The 27226-nt window shown below is 37.3% G+C and overlaps 2 protein-coding genes across 2 annotated transcripts; both read right to left on the bottom strand.

Moving 5' to 3' along the window:
* Positions 1–740: 740 nt before the first annotated feature.
* On the bottom strand, positions 741–16898 carry LOC132173928 (P-loop containing nucleoside triphosphate hydrolases superfamily protein). The gene is made up of 6 exons (XM_059585609.2): positions 14995–16898; positions 8125–8265; positions 6216–7977; positions 5604–5884; positions 2356–3215; positions 741–2269 (listed from the first exon to the last, which is right to left on the bottom strand). The coding sequence occupies exons 1-6, from the start codon at positions 16501–16503 to the stop codon at positions 1084–1086; spliced, it is 5739 nt and encodes a 1912-aa protein (XP_059441592.2). The 5' UTR covers positions 16504–16898; the 3' UTR covers positions 741–1083.
* Positions 16899–17927: 1029 nt separating this feature from the next.
* LOC132175403 (Polynucleotidyl transferase, ribonuclease H-like superfamily protein) lies at positions 17928–23693 on the bottom strand. The gene is made up of 6 exons (XM_059587351.2): positions 23378–23693; positions 21388–21590; positions 20244–20324; positions 19956–20081; positions 19454–19577; positions 17928–18442 (listed from the first exon to the last, which is right to left on the bottom strand). The coding sequence occupies exons 1-6, from the start codon at positions 23618–23620 to the stop codon at positions 18242–18244; spliced, it is 978 nt and encodes a 325-aa protein (XP_059443334.1). The 5' UTR covers positions 23621–23693; the 3' UTR covers positions 17928–18241.
* Positions 23694–27226: the final 3533 nt, after the last annotated feature.

The raw sequence follows: 27226 nt of genomic DNA, 5'->3' as shown, positions 1-27226 counted from the left end.
TGCAATCGCTTAAAGATAAGTTTTATTTTCTATTTAAGGAAGCTCTCACAAGAGTTTCAATAATCACCAAAAATACTCAATTATAAAGTTTCTTAGATATTTTTTTGATGTATCTTATGTTTTCCAGACTCATGTTATTCTCCAGCATTTCAAATTCAACTTTCAAGTCAATTACTTTGTAATTAGTAAAAACTTTATTGAATTTAAATTTAAAGTTCATTATCATGTCTTCAATTTCAATATCTAATTTATATTTTCATGAAAACATATTTACTTTACATGTTTTCATGTTTAACTTGCTTACATGTACATGTCAATGATGTAACAATCCAACGTGGTATGTGTTTGACGTAAGCGTGCAGACTACATAATTTGGACACACGTCGCTTGATTTATCGAAAGTAAACTATTGGAACCCGAAGGAGTTTTTTTTTTTTTTTTTTTGTTCTGGGTCGGTTCAATGAGTTGAATAGAAGAAGTAACTTTTGCTACGTACAAGTATAAAATCCTAATAAATATGTATAGTAGCTTTCCAGGGTTATACTTTGGAACTACATTTTCCCTTCATTTTTCAAACTCCTGCCTTTTCTTTCTTTTCTTTTTTCCCTCCTGGTTATACATAACTCACAATTCAAGCCAATAAAATCTTTGGTTTATGCCTGCAAGAGCAGATCTACCAAAACTACCTACAGGTTGACATCACTTAAACCTGGGGTTATTAATTTCACTCAGACAACAAATGAACAATCAGTATCAACATATATACAGGAAAAAATATATAATAAGAGCTGTATACATATAAGTATGCACTTGCAGTTTGGGAAAATAAATGGAAGGATAACCCAAAAATGATATTTACATTGTGTAGATTAGAGAATGAAAAACTTGTATCGGTAGTTTCAGGAAAAAGGAAGAAAAGGCCCTTTCACTATTGCCCAACAATGAACAAAAGGAGCTGCACTGAAACATTCGACAAAATTTGGATTCGTTTTATCTATTGAAAATTGTTTCATACCTAAATCCTGGAGCAGCAGCAGTCACTGCCATCAAAGAGCAATATCCCACGCTGTCAAAAAAATCAAATCAATCAAAAGGCTGCTTGGTCATTACCATCAACTCTATAAGAGAACAGAGGCACAAAGCCTCAAATTTGCAGTGAAAAGAAACATCTTTGTCAGGATCTACATTAACCAGTACACCATCTCTGAAAAGAAATTTTGAATCAAGCCCTAGTTCATTATCCGGGTAGGTATTTGCTTTTGCAGTTACACTTTCGCTTCCGGAGTGACAACTACATTCCGCCGGCACGAGAACACCATCTCCTGAACTTTTGCAATGGCATTTTCTCATTTCTGGACATTCAACACACTTTCTGTCTTTCAGTTTCCCATCAAATGAATTGCTGAAATCTTCAGTGACACAATTTTTTTTAACTACCGAAAGAAGATCCACAGATAATGATGCAACAACATCATGGACATCCTCTACTGTCCAATGGCTCCTGTTCAATCCCCATTCATGAACAAGGATTTTCTGGGTCAAACTGTGGATGTTATATAGGCATCCAGGACAACATTGATAGAAACAAACCGCACTCTCCGTAGAAATACTGGTGTTGCTTGAAGAGAAATTGTTCTCTACAGGGTAATCATCAGCATCAGGCTTGCCAGCATTGGTTGTAACACCGGTATTTGTTGGCAGGCTATTAACCTGGTTGCAGACTTCCCTGGAGCCAGATAATTTAACACTGCCCAATTCACTAGAACTACCAAGACCGTTCGCAGAACTGATAACAGATTCTGTGGATGTAAATCCATTAGAACGTTTTGAGGACCTAGAGTTGCCACCCACAGCATGATTTTCACTACCTTCCACCAACCCACAAGGTCCAGATTTCATCCCATTCTGCTCATTCAAAATTTTACCCACCAATTGGCTAGCATCAGCAGAATTATGAGGTTTACCCGTGGTAGAATCGCCCAAGTGGACAATTTTCTGTTGAGAACCTTCCTCAGAAATAGCAACTCTATTCTCAGAGTAGCTTAAATCACTATTTCCTTTGTTCAAGTCAACACATTCAATGTTTTCAGCAGCAATTTCTTGAGGGCTTCCCTCCAGCACTTCAGGCACATGGCAGCTATTGCCACAAACATTTGGCCTCCATTCCTCACTTTGAACTTGATTATCCACAACAGTGTTCTGATTATCTGGAGATTCCTTACTAGTTGGCTTTGGGTTTGCCGTTATTGTTGGAGTATCCAGCTCTAAACTGAAAATGGAAAGAATTTGTATTAGATAACAATTCAAAAAGTGAATATAATTATACAAGCATGTTAATGGCAATACCAATAGTACCTCTGCAGTGAGTATGCCCAGCTGTTAACCATATCTTCCAGATGAGCTACTTGTGACAAAAGACGGACATATTGATATTGATCTTTTCCAGCTTGAACTTTTTCGTTGATCTGTCCAACTAGGACCTCAAGAACCTTGCGTACCTCAAGGGAGACTTCCCTAACAGATGTGTAGGCACCTCTGTATGCCAATAAACCAACAGCAATGAGGCCAGTAACTAATCCAGATTTTTCTTTGCTTCTAATGTTGTTGGAGCTACAAGCAACAGCTACCTTTTCTAATGAGTTATTAGGACGAATGATGCAAGAATTGAATGGCCAGCCCTTCCAAGGTCCACTTATGTCAGCAGAAGGACCTTCTTTCAGTTTTGATGTGACCCAACAAAGTTCAGCAAAATGAGGATATAGTAGAATTTGATAGCCAAATGAAGATATTGCTAACAGCAAGCTTGATTTCCCCTTCACAGTTCTATTGCTGGGTGGTTGTGGAAATTTTATAGAAGGTCCATCAGGACATTGTGTTTCACCCTTGTGTATACTGGCTAATCCAGGATCTGATCTCTTATTTATCGTATCTGTATAACCTTCATTGGAATCACAAGTAATGTATTCCTTGCATGAACTGGCATGGATGTGAGACTTTTTATGAATCAACTGAACAAGCTGTCGAACAATATCCTTTGATAACTCTGCTGCTGACAGATTGATCACCATATCATGATTGAAATTGCCATCAATCTGCACAGAGAACCTAGGGACTGTGTGCTCTGAACGAGTTGACTGACTGCAATTTGATAGGTCACTCTTAAAGAACTGTCTTATTTTATGTGGAAGTTCTGTATATGGAACTTCAGAAGTAGCCTGTGGGCAAATTAAAACATTATGAGAATATATCTACTCTGTGAGAAGAAAAATGGACTGCATCATGCAGCATAAGTAATTGCACCAGCATGAATGACCTTATGATGTAATAGAACTGAGCAAAATGCAATGCCAGACACTTTGATTCTTGTAAGTCAACATTTATAGCAGAAAGAACCAACCACACCCAACAGGAAGAAAAAAAAAGTTCTTCAGTTTCAAATGTTGCATTGGCTCCTCTAGTTGACCACAATGTCGTCAAAGGAGAAAGGTGACCTCAAGGCACCGAGTTCTTATATCGCCTAAGGTGTGATGGGCTAAAAAGGTGTTTGTGGGAGTGAAGTATGGCGTCAATTTTTAAACATAGTTAGTATACAAATTATTAAATAAAATGATAGCCTACAGTAATAAAGTCCAACCAATTTAATTGTTTTCTCAAAACTGATATTTACTATGACTTAATAAATGCTTTACAGAATGAAATAAGATAAGATTGGGTATTTGTTACATTTTCCTTCCTTTTTTTTTTTTTTCAAAAACAATTAGGGTGTTAGGAGATTTTGATTAGGGGTGGGCAAATTAACCGTTACCGTTTAACCGGCCGTCTACCGGCTTCGACCGAACCGATATAAACCGTAGCCGATATGCCGATATCCTTATCGGTTAAAAAAAGTATACCGGAATTCGGTCCGGTCCGGTTAAGCGGTTCTTATCGGTTAACCGGTTAACCGATAAGAAACAGGATTTTTTTTTTTTTTTTTTTTTTTTTTTTTTTTTTTTTTTTAAGTCCTAGTCCCAAAACGGCGCCGTTTAGTCTTTTAGAGAGGTTTCCAAATTCCCACAAGTGACATAGGTTTCCGAATTTGTGTAATGGTGTTGCCCATGACTTATTTTCCTTTTGCTAAGTGACTTTAATTAGTTAATACTTTGTTTATTATTCATTAATGAATTTTATTTTAATTTGGGTTTGGGTAGGTTTGATGTTTTTTTTTTAAGTAATGGCATTTGATGAGATTTCTTTGCCTTTGGTAAAAGCATTTTTCATTAACTAGTTTTGCTAGTCTAATTAGCATTCATTATGTTAATTAGTCCATTTGCTTTGAAAAAATGTATTTTATAATATTAAAAAAAAAAAAAAAAAGTTGAAGTGGATCAATATAAAAAAATTTCAATTTTTAGCCCAAAAAACAAATATTTGGGTCCCAACAAAAAGTATTTGGTCCATAAAACAACTCATTTTTAATAAATTATTTTAGCCCAACAAAAAGTATTTGGGCTCTCAAAAGTCAAAAAAACTCATTTTTGGTTTTTGGCCCAACAAAATAAATCAATATAAAGCTCTCGGTTAAATCGGTTAACCGGTTTAACCGGACCGTTTAACCGTGTACCGTTTTAACCGAAATTATCGGTTAAAATTCTTATTGGTTCGGTATCGGTTAATAAACCGTTTAACCGAAAATTATCGGTTAATAACCGATAAGGTCCTTAACCGGACCGTTTTGACCGATACCCAGGCCTAATTTTGATTGAAATAGAGGAGTTTTTAAACAAACAGAAAACAAAATAACTTTCTAAGCTAAAAACTCAATTTCAATTTGATCAAAGTTAAAACAAAATCTGAGACAATTAATAAGTTATATATGTTATACAGAGTAAAATGAAGAAAAATTGGACAATGAAATACTTGTTGAGAAAAATACCATTTAAAAGTAAAAAAGAAGAAGAAAACAGAAATAAAAAATCCCTATAGAGAGAGAGAGAGAGAGAGAAAGAGAAAGCGGGGGACATACTGTCATAACAAAAAGAGCAGAACAAGAGAAGAAGGGTTTCAGTCCTTGATTTTGTCTTTCAGCAGACTTAACTTAAAGGAACCCATCTAACTCTTCATTGGTGTTGGTATCCAACTGCCTTTTTATTATTATTTAAACAAAGAAATTAGCCATGTGGACAAATTTGTCTTTCTATTGAACTGTAAACACATCCTTTCTTTCAGGGACTATTTTGTCCATCTATAAGCTATGGTGAACTTAGAGCCGTGCTTGGACTTTATACAAGACGCTCGCACAAGTGCGAAAGGCAAGCACCTTGTTATAGGCACCTCGCCATGAGGCTCTTTCATGGCACCTCACCTCGCCCAAATGCCTATGTGAGCTCAGTTCGCCTTGACAACACTAGCTGAACGTTAAGGTGCCAAACTTTAATCACCAAAACATGTGGTTTTAAGGCTTTAAAGTGGTTATCCAAAAATAATGGGACATAATTTTGAAAAATTCAAACAACATAACACTAAAATCAGACAATGGAAAGAATAAAAGCCCTGTAAATTGAACACAAGCATACCAGCTCTGGAAATATTTGGGGGAAGAGAGGGGAAGGAAGCATTCATACCAGAATCATCAAAGATGTAGACAAGCGTATAGATTCCACCTGCTCAATAAATGAGCTCCATGCATGTGAAGCACTTTGGCCAGCACAATGGAGCTCAGTCATCTCTGCTGATTTGAATTGCTGTTTAGGAGACTTATCAACAACCTGATGTGTGAAATCAGGAAATTGATGATGCTTTGAAAAGGAATCACTCTCCTCAGTATCTTGACATATTTTCTCCACAGCCCACAAATCAATTCTTGGCATGAATACTACGCATGACACCACACTAGCACATTTCACTGCAAAGGACAGAGATAATTATGGGGACATTTTCAATGAATCAAATATATTCATGCAGGTACTTATATCCATCAAGTTATGGATAGAAATCATGTTTGATCTCAAAAAGTAATTAAGAAAAAAATGAATACAAAAAGAGTATCCTATATCCATTTATATATAAAAATTAAAAAAATAATACATGCCCACTAAGAGGGCATGGAAAAAGAATATGCTGAGGCGCACAGAAGAGGAGCTGGAAAGCACATGGAACTCATCTTTGCTCAGTAGTATGCACCGTCTATCACCACAACACACGCTAAAACACAAGATAAAGAGAGGGAAACATACTTAATAATCGTGTTATCCCTTGCAACACATCTCCATGTCCTTCTTGTGAAACTGTAGCCAAATCGATCTTTTGAATTTCAACATTCCCAACAAAGCAGTGAAGAAGGCAAGAAGCAAGGTGCCTCTGGCCGGATCTGGGACTTCCAGCAATCAATATCCGGAATCCTGCTTTGTTTGTTGATGAAATTGATATGTTTCGGAACAAACTTGTCCCAGTTCCACCATGATGTTTTGTGGAAGGTTCAAACCTTACAATGTTAGCATCAGTACTATCATTAAAAGCATCAGAACCAGCAATGTCAGCATCTCCAACTAAAATCCGTGAATATGAAAGCTTTCTCTCTATCTCCTTTGCAATATCAGCTTCTTTAAGAAAATCATCAAGATGAGACCACCAACGATCAGTAGGCATATTCTTCTTCTCTAAAGCAGAAACCATTACACTTTTAATCATTGCTGCAGCCATAGAAATAGGAGGTGGTAATCCTAGGCGTTCATCAAGGTAAAGGGAAACAAGCAAAGTGCAAAATGATTGCAGCAGACAAGGAATAAGATGTCTGGGGAGAGGAGCCGATACTATATCACTAGCGGCAATTCCTGCTTCTCTACGAGAGCATGGAGGTGGAGCAGATAATAGGGCCTCTAGCCAATCCCTCTCCTCCACTGCAAAGGCAGGAAGAGGAGGGCGCTTATGACCAGAAGCTTTCTCCCCAGCAGCAGATAAAATTTGTTGCAAAGGGAAATTCCTCTTCAAAGCAGTGATGGCTGCTTGAGTACAGAGAGCCTGCAGATCAGCACCAGCAAAGCCTACAGTTCTTTTTGCAATCCACTTGAGCAAAGACCCAGTAATTGGTTTCGGCCACCTTTGCGTGTGTAGCGACAAAATGGCAGCTCTGTCCTCAACTGATGGCAGCGGAAAATAAATCTCCCTATCGAATCTCCCAGGTCGCCTTAATGCTGGATCAACAGCATCTGGACGATTTGTCGCACCTATAACTATGACTGAACCTCGAGACTTCAAACCATCCAATAAAGCAAGCAATGTTGACACAACTGAACTATGTGTCTGATCTTGCTGCCTTGTACGGCAAGGTGCCAACCCATCTATCTCATCAAAGAATATTATAGAAGGTTGACATCTTTCAGCAACCTGAAACAAGAGTCTAAGCTGGCGCTCAGCATCACCTACATATTTTCCTAAGCAATCTGCACCTTTGCGAGCAAAATATGCTATCCGTTTATCACCACGAGCACATGCACCTATCAATGCCCGAACAACTAGAGTTTTACCTGTTCCAGGATACCCATGCAAAAGAACGCCTCTAGGAGGCGTAAGCCCCAGATTATTAAAGAACTCAGGATATAGCAAAGGTAATATGACAACTTCTTTCATGCATCGTATGACATCTTGAAGCCCAGCAACAGAATCCCAACCCTGAAATAATTTTCCACTCTCTGAGTCTGAGCCTCCAATGTACACAGGTGCGATTCTTAACAAGTCTCGGTGAAGCCTCTTGCTCTCACGTTTCAAAAACTCTTCATCCTCACCACAGTTCTCCAACCATTTCTCTTCTGCTTCAATGTCCTTTCGCCAAACATCATTTGAAAGCTTCCTTATTTCCAACTTCATTTTCCTAGCTTTCAATTTCTTTATCTGTGTTAAATATTGATTACCTTGAGGTTGGAAAAAATGCCGATGATCTGTGCAGGCAATAAGAAATTTTCGATGATCAAAGATGCAACCATTCGCTCGTGCACAAGGCTGCAAAAATTAGATAAGAAAAAAAAAAAAATCTTATAAAGGTTGGTAGAACATTAGATGGATACCTTGTCCACAAATACAGAAGGAAAAAAAGTGCAAAAAAAAAAATGATAAACTTCATTCCAAGACAGAAAGCAAATAACAAACCAAGTGGTATGTTTTTGGACACCGATCAACACGACATCCAATAGTGGCTCCTGGCCTCCCACAGCGGGTGCACTTTAAAGCCCTTCCTCTGCAAAGTGCAGCTCTTACATTTTTCAAACATCCCAAACCAGCAAAATAAACCTGCAAACACAAATCACAAGGCATGAGCATTTATTGTAACATGATAGTAGACCAATCTGCAAAATAAATTATGTTAACTTCATGTAGCAAATCTATTAAGCCGATAAAAATTTATGGGAGAGAGAGTGAGAGAGAAGTCATGTAAAAGAAGCTCCCTCCGTCCCTAACTAATGGTCCAAGTTTCCATTTTGGGATCTCCCTAAACTACTGTCCATGTCAAAAATTCAAAAGATAACTTATGCTCTTAATCCCACCACCCTTCACAAAAAGTAAATATTTACATGTTAGAAATAAATCATTTTTTTCAAATTAGAAACAAACTGTTGGACAAAATTGAAAAGGAGAAAAAAAAAAAGGTGAAGTACTTTTAATAATCTCATTAAATATTTTCCCTCTCAAGAGGGATAATAAATTTGCGATGAAGTGAGTAGAAGTTGTTGACAATTAAGTGAAGACAGAGTGTTGCTTATGTCATACAAGTCTATTTCATCATGGGCCAAGACAAGAGATGGTATAATCTTAACCCATGATAATCCGGTAAGCATACAGCAAGCCAAATTATTGAGATCACCAAGAACAGAGAACTAAATAACTCAAGACTGGAGTTGTTGCTGAATAGCAATTACCTTCATCAGCATCAGTAAGATCATACCTTCGTATAAAGAATAAAAGCCAAAGAAACTAATAATGGAATGAAATTACAGGCTAGGACCCATACAAATCCAGTTTCAGAAGAAAATAGGAAAAACAAACCTATTTAGATGGAGAAGTATGCTTGGCCTAGAAGTAATGAACTAGATCCACATAACTGTGTAAATCAACGGTCAGAATCACATGTATCTTGATGGTCCCTCCCATCGCTTCCTAGAATATAACACTGCGGTACATCCCTTATCTAACTGTACATGTACTAGGGAATATACTATATAAAACTAAAAATTAAAAGCTTAACACTCCGGACTTCAAACCAACTAGTTTGGCTGGGCTTGATGTGTTGTGCAGAAGGGAATGGTCTGTCAGGTTCGGAATTGGTGCTATGCACTAGGGAGGAACCCTAAGTTTGTGAGCCTTTGAGTTGTCGACCCCCTAGTGTGCTTGCCAAACTTGAGTGTTCAGGGACAACAGCTTCAAGTTGGGTCCTGCAGAAGGTGAAGGACATACACCATTTTGTTGGTCTACCATTTGTGGGGTTCGAAAGGGAACTAATGGTGTTGTTTACAGCCATTGAAGCGAGTCATAACCAGGAAGGATGGGCTTCCAACTCCAAATCAGCCATCAGAAGTAAAAGAGAATCAAACAGATTGTCCTGCTCCATCAATTATGATTCTACGGGTGGCAGTTCAGGCCGAAGCAAAGTGAAGGGGAGGGGTATCTCAATATGTCCATGAAGCCTAAATTGTTATCATAGAATGTCAGAGGGTTAAACGAGGGGGAAAAGCGCCTTAGAGAGTTAAAAATTTGCTCAGAGATTGGAAGGCAGATGTTGGAGACTGAACTGGAGCTTATGTCTTGTACTATTATGCGTAGTATTTGGGGCTGCAATCGTGTAGATTAGTGCTGTTTAGATTCAAGGGGGATTTCCGGTGGTATATTGCTCATGTGGGATAGAAGGGTGATGGAGAAAATCGAAGAGTGTGTGGGTGAGTTTTCGGTTGCTATTTCTTTCAGAAATGTCAAAGATCAATTTTATTGGGCTTCGCAGGTGTTTACAACCCTAATACCAATTGTGATAGAAGTTTTTAATGGGATGAATTGAATGGTTTGTTAAGTTGGTGGGACCCTAGTGCATTTTGGGGGCAGCCGCCGCCCCGGGGGGGGGGTTTGTGGGCTGGGGGGAATTTCAATGTCCCTCATTTCCTAGCGAGAGATCGAGTGAAGCCTGTTTTTGTCCAGCTATGCTGGAGTTTTCAGATTTCATTTTGGAGAAGGGGATCATGGACATTCCTCTTGTGGGTGGCTCTTTTATATGGTCTAGCAACAGGAACCCTCCCTCTCTAGAATTGATAGATTCCTTGCTTTCCCATGTTGGGAAGCCCAGTTCCCTGTTTTGTCCCAAAATAGGCTGCTTAGACTGTGCTTGGATCATTTCCCTATTCTTCTTGATTTCTAAGGCCTTCTTGGAGTCAAAAGGTATTTTAAGTTCAAAAACATACGGTTAAAATCATAGACTTTTGTAGATAGGGTAAACAGTGGTGGACCTATTACCACTTTCAGGTTTCTCCGAGCTACATTATGGCTGGCGAACTTAAGGTTTTGAAAATTTAAGAGTTAGGAATGAAGAGCTGTTCGGCAACGTAGGGAGAGAAAAGCTTCTTTTGGATGATTTAGGCTTTGGAAGAAGAAGAGGAGAAAACGAGGAAGGCTACAATGATTAATGATTTGGAAAGGACAACTCTTTTGGAGGAGGTGAGTTGGAGGCAAAAATCGAAGACATTGTGGTTAAGAGAGCATGACAAGTGCACAAAGTTCTTTTTTCAAGCGACCAATTCAAATAGAAAGAACTATTTCATTGAGCCATTGGTAGTTAATGGTAAAAAAAATTTTAAATCAGAGAACACACTAAGTAGTTCTACGATAGCTTGTTTACAGAGTGGTTCAGTTAACGGCCTAGGTTAGCTGGCCTTACTTGATACTTCGGATCCCATTGAGGGAGAGGGGGTCATTTGGTTGGAGAGGCATTTCGAGGAAGATGAGGTCTTTGAGGTAATGAAAGCCCTTAACTGTGACAAGGCTCAGGCGGGCCTTAACAGTTTTACTATGGGTTTTTTCCAAGCTTTTTGTGGGGTTCTCAAAGTAGAAATAATGAATATTTTCCATGATTTTCACGCTAGAGATATGTTTCAAAAAAACCTCAATGCCACCCTCATTTCTCTTATACTGAAGAAATCAGAGGCCCTTGACATTATGGATTTTTGACCTATTAGTTTAGTTGATCGAGTCTACAAAATTCTAGCTAAAGTTGAAAATGATAGCGGATAAGATTGTTTACAAGCCTCATAACCCTTTCATCAAGGAAAGGCAGATTCTATACTCTCTTCTCATTGCTAACGAGTGTCTGGACACTAAGATTACATCTAAGGAACCAGGTGTGCTGTGCAAGTGAGTTTTTTTTCTTTTTATAAGTAATCGAGATATCATTAAAAGTGTAGAGCGCACCCAGGTACACAAGTATACAAGAAAAACACCTAGCTAAAAGGAGAAAAAATAGCAAGAAATTAATTAAAACTACAATTGCAGTAGTTCAAAGATAAAGAGTATTGAAGAAAAAAGCCTTAAACTTCTCCAACATCTTCTCACGGTCCTCAAACTCCTATAATTTCTTTCCCTCCAAAGATACCACAAAAGACGAGAGCACCAACTTCCACATAGTAGCAATCCAAGTGCTACCAACAAGCAAACAATTTGACAACTCATCTAGGCATAACCCAAGACAGCTCAAAATGACTGAGAAAAACATTTCATATTGTACAAGCAACCACACAATGGAAAAGAAGATTGTCCACAGACTCCTCATTCCTCTTATAAATTCAACACTTATCGACCACAATGACATGTTGCTTCCTAAAATTATCCATGGAAAGGATATTTACTAAAGCCACCAACCAAGCAAAAAAAGCCACCCTCAAAAGAGCCTTAGTCCGCCAAATACTCTTCCAAGGGAAAAAAATGCCATCATCACAATAAGGACACTACATAAAGATCTAACATCGAACAACCCTCTTTTAGAGGAGCCCACCAAAGCTTTTCTTCAACTTCCTATCTCACTATGACTGAATGCAACAAATTGAAGAGCAAGGCAAAGACATCCCCCTCCCAATCATGGGCTGCTCTAGTAAAGCTTGTGTTCCACTGATTGGAGCCACCAGCAAGCTCCTAGTGAGCCACTATGGAAGCATCCTCCGAACAAGCAATACCATATAAATCTGGAAAGGATCTTTTACTAAAGCCACCAACCAAGCAAAAAAAGCCACCCTCAAAAGAGCCTTAGTCCGCCAAATACTCTTTCAAGGGAAGAGAATGCCATCATCACAATAAGGACACTACATAAAGATCTAACATCGAACAACCCTCTTTTAGAAGGGCCCACCAAAGCTTTTCTTCAACTTCCTGTCTCACTATGACTGAATACAACAAATTGAAGAGCGAGGCAAAGACATCCCCCTCCCAATCATGGGCTGCTCTAGTAAAGCTTGTGTTCCACTGATTGGAGCCACCAGAAAGCTCCTAGTGAACCACCATGTAAGCATCCTCCGAACAAGCAATACCATATAAATCTGAAAAGGCTTCCTCAGGGGCCTTGTCCCCACACTACAAATCATGTCAAAATCTAACCTTGGAGACATCTCCCACCTCAATTCTGGTATGGCTTGAAAACTTCCCCCAACCCCTCCTGATATTATTCCAAAACCGCACCCTACAATAGGCTCATTTGAACTCCGCTCACACCACAAACGGCCAAATTTAGAGTCCACTAAAACTCTCCACCAAGCATCTCTCATGCACATAGCACCAAAACCATTTTCCTAAGAAAGCACAATAGAACATTAGTAATTTCGACTTAGCCAGATTAATCTTCAAACAGAAGACAACTTTGTAACATAAAAGTAAAGTGCGCAGAGCGAAGGTGGTCAAGCTTGGCCCTATAACAAGTCAAAGTGTCATTTGCAAATAGCAGGTGTGAAATACTAACCACACCAGAGTGCCTAGACCCCACAAAAAAGCCTGAGAGAAAAATCCATTAACAATTACAAAAGGCATTATACTTAAAGTCTCCACAACAATGATGAAGAGTAAAGGCAACAAAGGATCTCTCTATCTGAGTCCACGGGAGCTACTAAAGAAACCAGACGGATTACCATTCACCAAAAACACAATGTGCTATCCAAGAGCATCATTTCTCCCAAAAACCACAACTCCTCATCAAGTAAAGTAAGAAATCCCAATTGACATGATTGTAGGCCTTCTCAATATCCAGCTTGCAAAGCATTCTTGGGTCACTAGATCTGATCTCACTATCCAGACATAAATTAGCAATGAGCACATAATCAAGGATTGCCTACCTCAGGAAAAAGCGTTCTAGGGCTTCAAGATAATCTTCTCTTGGATATTGAAGAGGTTTATGAACATGTCAATTGGGACTTGCTATTGTATATGCTGAGGAGATGCGGTTTTGGGGAAAATTGTGTAATTGGATAGCATATTGTATTTCTCTGGTGCCTTTTTTTGTATTGATGAATGGTACTCCAATAGGTTTTTTAAGTAGCTCTCGTAGCTTGAGACAGGGAAACCCATTGTCTCCTTTCGATTCGTTATTGTTATGGAGGCATTAAGTAAAATGATTTATGCTACAATGAAAGGGAGTCTTTTATCAAGCTTCTCAATAGGGTCTAAGAGTGGTGGTGCCATCAATATCTCTCACCTTCTATTTGTGAACGACTCCTTGATATTTTGCGGGACAAATCCAAATCATCTTAGCAACTTGCGTTCTTTTTAAGTTTGAGGATTAACCTAGCTAAATCAGAGTTGGTCCTCGTTGGCAATGTCATTAAAGTCAAAGGTCTGGCTAATATTTTGGGTTGTAGGGTATCTAATCTATTTGGGACAACATTATTGAGAAGATAGAACATCGGTGGTTGGATGGAAGAGGATGTATTGGTCAAAGGGTGGTAGAGTTACACTGATTGAAAGCACTTTATTGGGTACCTTTTTTTTTTTTTTTTTTTTGATAAGCACTTTATTGGGTACCTTAGGGAGGCTAGCTGTGGATTCTTCTCATGAAAGAGACACCTTATGGCTTTGGTGCTATGCTCATATGAAAGAGGCCTTATGGCTTTGGTGCTACGCTCATGAGAGAGAGGCTTTAGGGAGTATAGTTGCGAATTCTAAATATGGCAATGCGTGGGGTGGGTGGTGTTCAAACAGGTCCATGGGTCTCGTTCTAGCTAGATATTTTTCTTGTATACTTCTTGTGTACCCGGGTTACACTTTTATTTTTTTAATGATATTTCGATTACTTATCAAAAAAATATATATATATTTGCAGGCCTTGATTGTGCACAATGGCTTATATACATACATATATGTATGTATGTATGTATGTATGTATGTAGGTAGGTAGGTAGGTAGGCAGATAGGTATGTACCTATATTACTTTCAGCTTATCTTGAACAATTTGGCTTTTTTCCCCAATCAAGATGTACAGATTCATTTGCTCAGCTTTTTTATCAAAAAGTTTTTTAATGATATTCATCTTGCAGTAAGTTCATACAACTGTATACATGTTTGCCAAATATAACATATGGCAGCAATAACAATTGAAAAAAATTCATAAAACATGTTCTAGTAAAAAGGTCCTACACCATGTTGTTGATATGATTGAATTTCAAGGGGATCAATATGTGTGTATGCGTAAAGATGGCTTAAAAGGACTTCGGTGGAGGCCGCTACATGAATTTGTAATTGATATGTAGGGGTTAGAACTTTGAACTAGTCTACAATGACAGCAAGGCACACCTCCTATAATCTTTAGACAAACTATATCGATTAATAGAGAAGATATTTCTTCAGACTGGAATAAACAGAATAACATCAAAATTAGCATGTGAACAGCATAGAATGGCACCGATAAAAATCCGCTAAACATATTCTAAATGTATGAGAAACTTGCATATAGATAAAAAAGCATCATGCAAACCAGGAAATAATTAAAAAGCAAGTCAAGAACCACACCTCTGGACTCCATACAGCACAGTGTTGATGAACCCATATTCCGGCAATACCATAACGATCATTTATAGGACCCAAGAGACGTCCAAGCCAGCCAGGCTCATCACCAAAACCATCCCATATGTCATAGTTAGGTTCATCAGAACCCGAAGAGCCACTATATCCCTCATTTTCACTCTCGCCTGTATCTTGAATTAACCTTTTGGGAGGTTTACCATCAGTTCGTCCCCCACACAATCCACACCGTCTACCCTCTTTAACGCGCGGCTTGCCGTGCGTATCACTTAAAGAATATTTAGACTTATCCACCTTTGGAGCATTCTCATCTTCCAGAGGTTTATCATCAACCTTAGCCAAATCAGCATCCTTCCCATCATGACACCCTCCATCTTCTTCCACTTGGTTTGTCGAAATTCCAACAACTTCTACAACATCATTTGAATTTTCTCCTTCCTTCCCACACTCTAATTGTTCCACTTGCTTATCACTAAGTTCCATGGTTTCCACATCGTCATTGCCAACACATCCCTCCTCTAACCTTAAACCATGTGATCTCCCTCTCTCCTCTTCCTCAAATAACTCTACAGCATTACCATCCACCATATCCCTTTCATTTCCACCACCCATTCCACTTTCCAAAACCAACCCACCATCCTCACCCTTGTCCCCAATGACCTCCACTTCTTCCCTCTCATTCTCCTCCTTTACCTCACTCACCTCATTCTCTTTCTCTCCTTCACTCAAGTCATTCTCTTTCTCTCCTTCGCTCAACTCATTCTGTTTCTCTGCTTCACTCAACTCATTATCTTTTTCTCCTTCACTCAACTCATTCTCATTCTCTGCTTCACTCAACTCATTATCTTTCTCTCCTTCACTCAACTCATTTTCATTCTCTCCTTCACTCAACTCATTCTCATTCTCTGCTTCACTCAACTCATTCTCTTTCTCTCCTTCACTCAAATTGCTTACTGCTTTAATTCTCCTCAGTCTCTTCAACTTCCCACCTCCCAATTCCCCTTTCTTCTCATCCAATTCACCCCGCACCACCTCCTCCTCCCCAATCTCACTCATTTCCTTGAAAAGCTTCCTTTTCCCACTCGGTGAACCCCTCTCTTGCTTAACCCCAGTAGCTACTTTCTTCCCCCTTGATCTCAACCTCGATTTCCAACTCCCTGGCGTCTCCACACACCCTAAATCCCCACTCCCAGACGGCGAAGAATATTTTGCCCTCTTCTCATCACCCAATACTACATTCTCCCTAATCTTCTGCCTCTTCTTTGCGGGTTGGGGTGAAACATCGAGCAAAACTGGGGCCCGGCGCACCCGTGAGCTCCGCCGGAGCTCTGCCATCCCTGCCCCATCGTCCCCCTCATTCGTTTCCCCGTGGTTTCGATTATACTCCTCCTCGCAAATGGCATCCAGCCTCTTGTGCTTCTTTCGAAGCCGAGGGCCCGACCGATTCGCTTCCCTCCCCTTCAACGACGAAACCCGCAACGCCGACGACAATCGCATGACATAAACGACAAAGATATGGATATAAAAACCTTTTATATTTATATCTACAATTATATATGTGTATATTTGTATAGAAATTTGTGGGCTGGGCAAATGGGTGTTGATTGATCGACTTCTTTGTCCAATTGGGTGTCCTGTAAAGCTCAGATTGAGAGGGAAAACATTGTGCGAAGGATAAGTGTATGACTCACCGGGTGATTGCCGACCAGTGTCGGCCCGAGATGAAAACGAAAGAGAGAAACGCAAACCCTAGCATAACAGCTTTTGGTGAAAGATTTTCGTTTTTCGGTTCTGAATCTGCAATAATCTTGGGGTTTCAGTGAAGATTGGTGGGGTTTTTTGGTTCGGGTCTCCCTGAAAGAAACTCATCTCTCTTTCTGAAATTTTTTCTCTTTTTGCTGTTGCTCAGTAGGAAGACTAGGGCGTGAGCGTAAAGAAGAGGAGGGGGTTCACATTTTGACATTTTCCAAATTTTCACATAACGCGCGTGAATATCACGTGCCAATGTTATTTCCACGATTTTATTTGTGTATACCAGGATTTTTCGAGAGTGAAGTGCACGCGCTTGGAGGGGAGCGGGGATGGGGTGAATAATTAGTGGAATTTTGCTTATTTTGTTTCTTTTTTTTTTTTTTTTTTTGCTACCAAATGTTGCCGCCAAATATGCAAGGGGGTTTTCCATTACGAGAAAAAGGGATGTGAGAGATTGGGGTTGGCAACTTGGCATGTGGTTTGAAGTGCAACGGCTCTCTTCTACTCCTTAGTGACCCAAAAAAACATCCATTTGATAAGATGCTTTTTGTGGGGCAACTTGCTGGAAGAGTAAACCTTTTCATAAACCCATGTACAAGATATTATTAATTTATATATATTTATTACTCTTGGTCACAATTGAAACACCCATTCAAATCATTTTCAGGATTGAACTAGTTGAGGTGACCAAATTGACACTTTCATTATTGACAAAATTGAAGAATACATTGATTCTGACTATTGGGGATTGATCTTAGGAAAATATCAATTGGTCATTTCTTGAAACTTGAAGAATCTACTACAATATTAGTAAAAGTCTAAATGTGCTTTAAACTGTTGTGTTTTTATTTTTTTTGCTTTTTTTCCAGGTATAGTTGCTTAATAATAAGAAGTAAATCAGTTTGTCCCTGGTAAGTGCTTGATAATAACATGTCAATAAAATTGTTTTTTTTTGGCGTGGCAAGCATTATTGCCCCCACAATAGGTGGAGAACAACCAGATACTTAGCTAGTAAGCTAACAAAGTAAAAATCATTAAGCACGTGTAAAGTGCAAAATAGTGAGTTTGTATGTATATCACCCTCAAGATCACAATAAATGGAAGATTTTGCATATAAGAGTTAACACATAACCCATCAGAACCAACCTAACCTCAGACATTATAAGTACTGAAGAAGAAAGCAGAAATGCAATTAATCCCTTTTTACATCCACAATCCCCACGACTGTGTAGATCTCCAATAGTTTTTTCAACAGTTCAGATTTAATTTCAAAATTTTCATTAGAAAGAGAGGAAAATTAAATAAGGACCGTTTAAAAAACTACAAGAGGTTACAGCACCTAAGCCAAATCTGTATGTACGCACGGGCGTAAGAGAGAGAAAGAGACAACTAATGAATAGAATAAATTCTTTCGTCTATTTTGTTTTCCTAAATATATACAGTTTAAGTGACGGTTTTAAATGAAGGATCTGGCTAGAGGAAGCTATCTTATCCGATTCTTGAATAGAAATTCAACGTTTTCAGGAGAATCAGAATTCCTCGTAGCAGTAATCTGCAAAACTGCACCATCAGCAAGCATGTGTCGCAACACTCTTGCTATGTTCTTTGTGTCATCAATCCCAAGATGGTGACTTCCCACCAATGGTATTTGAAGTTCCTTCATCATGGTTATCATTCCTGTGGCCTGTCATCCGCAATCAAATAAACATATCATTAGGAAACATAGAGAAACCTTACAAAGAAATGGTGAAAATAAGGTGCATTTCCTGCCAGTCGAATCAGAAACTTAGACAACAACCATGGATCAGTTAACTTGGTTTTTTGACATCAGGTTTAGCTCTGGGTGGACAAAGAACCAATTTGATATATCATTCTCTACTTTTGCCACCACGCATCACGATGCTGGTCAGTTCTTTATATCACCACTAATAAACTCTGAATTGAAGTAATAATACTATTGAATCATCAGAACTACTTCGAATTTTTTTTTTTTTTTCTTAGTTTATATTCTCATAATTTTTGTGAATCCATATGACTTTTGTTCTTCCATTTCTTTCTTTTTTCTAAACCATTCTCTTTGAATTTTTCGCTTTTTTTCTTTTTTTTTCTTGAGTTAATCTCTTTATCCATTCAATATTCACTTTACTCATTTAATTAATATACAATTCACAATTACAAACTAAAGGGAAGGGCTTCTATTGGAATCAGATAAAAATGGACCTTACTCATAATGAGACGGGTAGAAACCCCGACCCAAGTTGGAATCTAGGACTAGGGTTAAGACATTTAGCATTGACTCAAGTTTATTGGTTCAAAGCATCAGGTCTGGCCAGTAAACAGTTATTCAGTTAATTGATGCTCTGAACCCTTGCCTCGATATCTATCCGATGTCAACAGTGCAAAACCTAAAGTGAGCACCAAACCCCAAACCAAGTCACACTCTATAGAACGTAGACACCCAACCAAGAACTACTGTTTTATAAATTCCATGATGCCACATCAAAAGATAATTAAAAAAAAAAAAACTAGAAAATGTTTCATTAAACCTAAAAGTTTTAATTTGTTTTTATAAGTAATTGAGACACCATTAAAAGCATAAGGCGTCCCCATGTATACAAGAAGTATACAAGAGAAGCCACCTAGCTAGTAGGGCTCATTGGCTCAACCTAAAAGTTGTAAAATTGTGTGAACTTACCCTCCTTTTATAGAAATTTAGATAGACATCTTTCAGATTAATCCACTCCATGAAATATTGGGGAAGCTTCATCTTCGAGACTTTGCATTGCTGAGGGACCTTTGTTTTCAAATCCCAATTTCCACTAATACAAGTAAAACAAAGATATGTCAGCAAAATGAATTGTAGAAGTTGCTGCTACTTTCCACTTTCAGTGAATCTTAGTCAATGACAATACTAAGTAGAAATCATATGGACATAGAACAAAAATTAGGACTTGCATTTGACTATATATTTAGTTTTACCCCTCTAGATACTCGGGTGCACTTGAGCAGTCTTAGACTACAGGAATTAGATATGAGGTCTGATAGCAAAATAGTGCTCAATATCATACGTATTGGATATGAAATGAATAATAAGCAATTTTCACAATCTATGTGTCAGCAGAAAGGAGCCAAGACAAAAGATTTATCAAGTGCATTAGCAAATTATGAAAAATCATAACAAGAGTAGTCAGACTCACCAAGTCACAAATGCTGCTCGATTAAGACGCCCTCCCAATTGTTTTTTCCACAAGTGATGCTGAGCCAACCAAACCTCAAATTGATGAAGGACTTCCTTAAATGGTATAGCAGTATCATGCCAGACCCTGAAAATTTATGTGTCATATTATTCTGCAAGCTACAGCTATGTACATAATACTAGTATGGTGCTTGGAAGAAGCTATTATATTTGATGATGGAATATTACAAAATAACATTGTGAGTAAACATTAAACGTGAGTTTGTATACAAGTAGTCAAGTAGCATACCGGTCAACTCCAAACTTGCCATACTTTCCTTCAATATATTCATTTATTCTTTGCTCACTCATTTCTGATGGCCTCACAAACCTGCAAAAGAATAATGGAAAAGTTAGATTAAAAGATAAGCCAATGTAAAAATCTTCCTCTCAGATGTTTGAGGTCAAATCACTCTATCATGCCCTTATTCCCCACAATCGTGCCCCCTTCTTTGGTGGAGTATTTGGCCGAGTAAAGTTCCTTTAAGAATGGCTTACTTTGCCTAGTCAGCCACTCTAGGAAAGATCCTCACTTTGGATAATTTAAGAAAGTGAAATCTCATAGTAGTAGATTGGCATTGCATGTGTAAAAAGAGTGGAAAAACTATAGATTACCTTTTACTTCACTGTAAGGTTGTTAGAGCTTTATGGAATATTGTATTTGGTCTTTGTGGGTGAGAGTAGGTTATGCCTTGTTGGGTGGTGGATCCTTATGCAAGTTGGAGAGTGCTTTCAGAGAGCAACAATGTAGATGCTTAATGCGGTGTATCTAGAGATAAAGAAACGACTAGAATTTTAAAGATTGCAAGAGGACGATGGTGGAACTAAAGGCCTTCTTCAAAACTCTTTACCAAGGGATAGTTGCATATGATTGTTTACATATTTCTTTTGGTCAAGTACTTGTCTTATATACTTCTTGTATACTTAGGTAGCACCCATTTGCTCGATTACTTTATCAAAAAAAAAAAATTATCCTAAGATATAAATTATTGCTCCAAAAATACTATGAAGAGGTACAACTAAAAAGGAAAAAGAAATATTTAATGATCGAAAATAATCTTTAATCTTCTTTGATATAGTGCCAAAGACATCACAAGCAGAGATGCCCAATAAATTGTTTGAAGAAGGTAAGATCTTTGGAGGGACATTAAACAAGGACTGTTCCCATAATAACATGTCCAATATACCATAGATAAACAAAACAAAGAAAGTGACTTTCTATGTTTTAGGTCTGGTACCTAGACATATTGCAATATGGTAAAGAGCAGTATCTGTTTTGCCCTAAATATGGAAATTATTTAATCTGATTAAGAAAAGGTATATTACTATGTTCTGAAATTTAGATACTCCAATTTAAGCTCATGCTCTCACAGAGTGAACTACGTGTAGCAAACCTGTGGAAAAAGCCCACGACATCCATGGTTCTTGCATTTATCATCAGAACTGGAAACTCAAGAATCTCAACTCGGCCCTCCAAATCAAGCACCAGGAAAAAATCTAAGTTCTGGGAGCGTAGACACTTTAACTTAGCAATATTCACTTCAAGGTCCCTGGAGCAATCATGATTGAACTTCTCTAGGTGGACAGCATCATCCATCTGTACAACACAGTAACTACAGTTACAAATGAAAACTCTTCAGGTATTCAAAATCAACATATTGTTACACAGGCATGACATACAGTTCTTCAGATACAGATTCTTAAGTTCTGTTAACATGGTCAACAAATTCAGTTGATTTTTTATATATACACATAATCTATATTAAAGGAATGACATACATGATATATATTCAAAATCAACATTTTGTTACACAGGCATGACATACAGTTCCTCAGATACAGATTCTTAAGTTCTGTTAACATGGCCAACAAATTCAGTTGATTTTTTACTTATCAAAAAAATATATATTAAAGAAAAAAAAGGCAGGTCTTGCTCCTTAGGCACACAATCACTTAATGAGGAAGGTGGGTCCATTGTTTGTCTCAATGGATTGTTGACTGGGTGCCGAAAGCAATTTTGTGTCTATGATGTATGGGTTTGGTTTGAGATATGGATGTTCCTTCAGAAAAAGATCCAAAACAAGATGGACATGGAATATGGACAGGAAACAGATTTGAGTAAATTGATGAAGAAAATTTTAATTCTAAACCATCGACTACTAAGCAGGAAAATTGTAGAATATGGATCACAAAGTCAGCAGGCCTGGGTTTTGAACAGATCAATGTTTTGCAACATTTGCAAAACTGACCTGTCCATATATATCTCTTATTTTTGATATCCTATAAAGCACCATTGCTTTCAGTCAGCATCGTCCTCTAACAAGAAAGTAAAGATGAACTTCAATTTTGAAGCTAAAAAATGCACGTTCCCACAATATATTTAGCATTCAAGGGGCCATAGTTTGAATTAATGCCCAAAGTTATCATAAACTTACTACATTTTGTGGCACACAAAGTAATAGGCCCAACATATAGTTTCTTCTTTTATTGATGGGTAGTACTTGAATTTATGGTAAATAGCTTCTTGGCTTACTAATCCCTTAAAGTTGTGCCTTGAACTTTCCCAGGTGATTAATGCAACTTATTTTCCCTCTATTAGGCGGCAACATTGTATTATCATGGCACCATCCCTGATAAGAGAAACACAGGAATCTCAAGGGATAGCAGTAGCAACTTCGCAAGGAGCAGAGAAGCCACAACTCCATCAAAGATAGTAAAACAACATTTCAGGTGCTTGATGGGACTCAACCGTCAAAATAATCTACTTTATTTCAGAACAGGAATGTGTACCAGGAATATATGTGAAATTTAATGAAGGGTGTCAAGGAATTAGTATTAGAATCCATTAGTGCTGATACTTGATGAGCCTAGGAGTACAAGACAAGGTAGCTTGTGTTACCAGTCTTTTGTTTAAGATTAGGCAATTGGATTGGACAACAAGTAAATGAAGGTCTAGACGGTTTTCATTTAAAAATTTATGACCTGACCTAATCCATCTTTTTCTGTTTTCCTTTCTAGTTTCCATCCTATTATTATCTCTGTGTTTGATAAAATAATCACTCTTCTATCAACTTGTTTTTATCAAACATGCCACCAAAAGTTCCCTTCTTTTTTATTTTCCCCCTTTTTTTTGGTTGATGTGTATATAACGCATGTCACTTGGTCAATCATAGTTCATTTGGTCACCCCAAAAAAAATAAAGAATAAAGAAAAGCAAGCGAAAATCATTTATTCACACAAAAGGGGTTCATAATCTTAGAAAGATTCATGAAAAAAAAAAAAAACAAACAAACAAACAAACTAAAACTAAAACCTACAAATATATACATGAATTGCAGCAAACATTGAGATTCAAGAGTGATGGGGTTGGTGGGTTAAGCGTACCTTAGTGCACTTGCCTTGCGTGTAGTACAAACACATGGGCTTCCAGCGAATATTGCTTCCTTGCTGAGACAGGACCGTAGGAGGGAGCGATTGGTCTTGGGCAGTGGTGGAGAGAGAGGCAGAGACATGGAGAGCACGCATTGGAAAGAGCGAGTGAATACGGGGAGAGGGAGCCATGGGAAGGAGAGGGAAGAGAGAGCTTGCGCGAAAGGAAGAGAGAGCTCTGGGAAAAGGAAACGCCATTGGAGACTGATTTTGACGTTTCTTTTGGGAAATGTTTAGTTGGATTAGGATATGCAAAAGAAAGACAAGAGGGAAGGTGTTTCAAATATACTTGAGCTATGTTTGGCAAATGATTGGGCTTGAGGAAGTGGACGAAAATCGTAGTAGATTTGAATGATACGAAGAAAAAAAAAAAAAAAAAAAAAAAAAAAAAAAAAAGTTTTATATAAAAATGTGAACATTTTTGTTTTGTAGTGATTTTTTTATTTGAATAGTAATAAAAAGTTATTGATGCGATATAAAAAGTAAGAATGTTGGGTTGATTTTGAGATAAATTTTTTTAAATTTTGAGGCCGATCAGGTCCACTTTCAGTCCCATCCTTTGGCAAACAGTGCCTTGGAGTTCCAGTGTTCAGAGCCTACAATACAAAAATTACCTACAAACCCTATAATTGCAAGTATTTTTTACATATTTTTTTTAATAATATTAATAAAAAAAAATGTGTTTCTCACATATTTTATGAATTTTAAAACAATTTATTAGACTAGTTTATAACTAATTTATGTCCACTAATGGACAGCATAATTTCGAACAGAAAATCAACGAAATTTGATAAACTTAGGTTGTTGAAAGTAAAAATAAAAATAAAAACATTTGAAGTGTATTCTATTTTAGCGCATGGAATTTATCTCAAGAATATCTTTAAAATTCTTCATTTATTAGCATTGGACCTAAATTTATCTTGTACCTTCGTATGTCCGTAAAGCTTCATTTGTTACCTTCAATTTAGTTAGATGGTCAATTGTTTTTACGCTATATATACTCAAAAAAATTTCTTTCACTATGCCTTAATTTCGAAATTAAGTGATAATTACTGTCCTAGCAATCCTAGAATCGTCAATTTACTTAAGTGCTCCCTCCTCCTCTTCTCCTCCCCCTCTACTCCCCTTCCCCTTCTGGTTTTTTTTTTTTCTTGTTTTTTGTTTCTTGCTGTTTTTAGGTGTTCTTCGACCATACCAGCAACTTCAGCATCTTCCAACGTGCTATGCCGTTCATCTTCTCCTTGAGATCGATGAGATTTTAGATCTAGGTCTTCAAACTTAGATCTATTCTCCTCAACCGGTTTTCGCTCCGCCACGCGCCAACATCAGCCGCCGCTGCTTATCGTGTCCTTATCTTGAGATCGGTGGGGTTTTAGTGTGTATCGTCTCCTTCACCCCGGCCGCTGCTTCTGCTGCTTAGTGGTTGTTTGTTTGTATTTTTATTTTTGAATAAGGGTTTTCTTCCTTCTAGATCTGTCATCATGAGCGATATATGGGGTGAGGAGGATTAGATTGGTGTGAGGGACTTTCTCTCACGACCAGAAAATAAAGGTTAAGAAATATAGCTACCTATGTCTTAGATCTAGTCTATCCAAGAGCAGATCTGTGCATTAACCACAGTTGTACGTGAAAAAGTTGAGGTCATAAATAATATGTAATTGTATGATCTGTATTATATCTTTGACGTTGTAACCTTATAGCTTTGGGGCTATGATTTTTCAGAGCTTTTATACTTATAATGTAAGAGCTTTATGATATGGATCTTATTATCGATGAAATTACAATTTCCGTTTAAAAAAAAAAAAAATCGAAATTATTTTCAAAAACACAAGACAAAAAATATAAGCCTCTTTGGTTTGAGTGACAAAATGCCATTTGGGAAAATAATTATTTCTTTCTTTCGTTTGTTGGGTTGGTGAGTTAGTTCTCCATGTTTTATTCTTAAGAGCAATGGTTCAAGGACGGGTGGTTACAAAAAAGTGCAGTAGCAAAATGCAACGTTAGTTTTTTAGATTTCTAAGAAGCATCACCACGTATTATATTATTGAGTAACTCTCGCAAGCTATTATTACAAACAAATTTAAATTATACAACTTATTTATTTTATTTTTTCAATCATGAAATATATATTAGAAATCACTACACAACCATGTGCACAATTTATTTTAGTAAGACAATAATCATTCTGCATTATATTTCTCTCTCCTTTATTTTGTTTGTCTCTTTTAATATCATTGTATCTCTCTCTGCCAGCATGATCCCCTAGCCTCTAGTATTTGCGCACCAAAAAGCAAAAGTACTTAAAGTTAGGGGTGAAAATGAGATTACGGTTAGTGGTTATTAACTAAAACTATTAACCATAACCGCCTAGACGGTTAGTAAAATCCGCTAACCGCCTATGCGGTAGGCGGTTAGCTTTTAAAAAAAAATTTAAAAGAACAAAACAAAACAAAACGATGTAGTTTTATGGCAATAAAATAATATCTTATTACATACGACATCATTTATAGATTTTCATACATTTTTATATATATTTAAACACAAAAACAACTTACTTTCATGTATTTTTGATATATTTTGATATATATAAATATAATATATATATAGGCTGTTAGCAGTTGGCGGTTAGCAATTTTTTTCAAAACCTAAAGTCACAAGGCAGCTAGAGATTTTTCCTAACCGCTTTTAAAAGCGGTTAGCAATTAGTGTGGTTTTACGGCCGGTGATCTCCACCCCCTACAATATCCCTTGAATCTTTTGCTTTCTTTAGTATATTCATGTTCGCCTTCTACAATATAAGAATTTTTTTTTTTTGAAGCCGATTCATGTCCACTTTCTACAATAGGAGAAAGTTTTGAAGCTAATTAGATAGAGAGAAAAAAAAGATAGAACATTATTTGCTCAATATTCTCGTGGCAATTAAAGTGACATTGAAAGTTATAAATCATGTTAATTTTAATTTTTTAAATGAATTTCTAAAATATCGATACATATAGCATTATCTTTTCGTATAACAATTTTTAGAGAAACTTTTCTTGATCTTACTACGTTTTGAGCAAAATTCGATGTTGTAGGTAAAATATCAAGAGAAATTATTGGTGTCAATAATTTGTTCATTTTTTCTCTATATTCTCTTATAAATTCAATAGATCAACCATTAAATTTGTGGGATCCATCATTAACTTATGTGAGGTCCGCAGAAGTCCACAAATCTAGTAGTTAATTTGTAAGATTAGATAAATGAAATATGAGCAAATTATTGACACCAATCATTTCTCAAATATCAATGAGTGAAAATTTAGGTGTGAGAGAAACATGAATCATCAAGATTTTTAAATCACAAGTAAGACCCAATACGTGTAATATTTAATTAAAATATGAGGTTAATTGTGGAGACTGCTCTGATACCATGTTAAATCACCAAATTTCAAAGTTAAAGGCTATATCATACGCCAAATAAAGGTATAACAAAGAAAATTAGAATTAATTACCTCCGTTTTACGGGAAAGGCAGAGATGAAGAAGATTATAAAGATAAAAATGGATATTCTAATTTTAGCCATACTTCTTCTCCCTTGTGCCAGATACAATAGGAAAAAAGATGTATTTATAGCAAAAGTCACTTCGTTCTAAGCTTAGATTATGCTAACATTGCATCAAGCTATAAATAGACCCTCAACCTTTCAATATTTCAAAGGGCGGTTAGATTTGGGCCAAGAAATATAAAGTAAAAACAAATGCTTATTAACCTTTTGTGCTACACCGACAAATAGAGATTCTACAATGTTTCTTCCTTTTTTGCTTC

This window comes from Corylus avellana, chromosome 3, assembly GCF_965113065.1.
Source record: "Corylus avellana chromosome 3, dhCorAvel1.hap1.2, whole genome shotgun sequence".
NCBI lineage: Eukaryota > Viridiplantae > Streptophyta > Magnoliopsida > Fagales > Betulaceae > Corylus > Corylus avellana.
The sequence above is the reverse complement of the archived record's forward strand: the minus strand, read 5'-3'. Positions and strand labels throughout refer to the sequence as shown.

Bases quoted from the DNA above. Each gene is read 5' to 3' on its own strand.
- LOC132173928 (XM_059585609.2), bottom strand. From the start codon at position 16,503: ATGCGATTGTCGTCGGCGTTGCGGGTTTCGTCGTTGAAGGGGAGGGAA. The intron at 8,266-14,994 runs GTGTGGTTCTTG...TTGTGTTTGCAG, and splicing joins GTGCTGTATGGAGTCCAGAG to GTTTATTTTGCTGGTTTGGG. The intron at 7,978-8,124 runs GTTTGTTATTTG...TAATTTTTGCAG, and splicing joins GTCCAAAAACATACCACTTG to CCTTGTGCACGAGCGAATGG.
- LOC132175403 (XM_059587351.2), bottom strand. From the start codon at position 23,620: ATGGCGTTTCCTTTTCCCAGAGCTCTCTCTTCCTTTCGCGCAAGCTCT. The intron at 20,082-20,243 runs GTATGCTACTTG...ATAAATTTTCAG, and splicing joins GGCAAGTTTGGAGTTGACCG to GGTCTGGCATGATACTGCTA. The intron at 18,443-19,453 runs GTAAGTTCACAC...TGCGGATGACAG, and splicing joins TAAATTTCTATAAAAGGAGG to GCCACAGGAATGATAACCAT.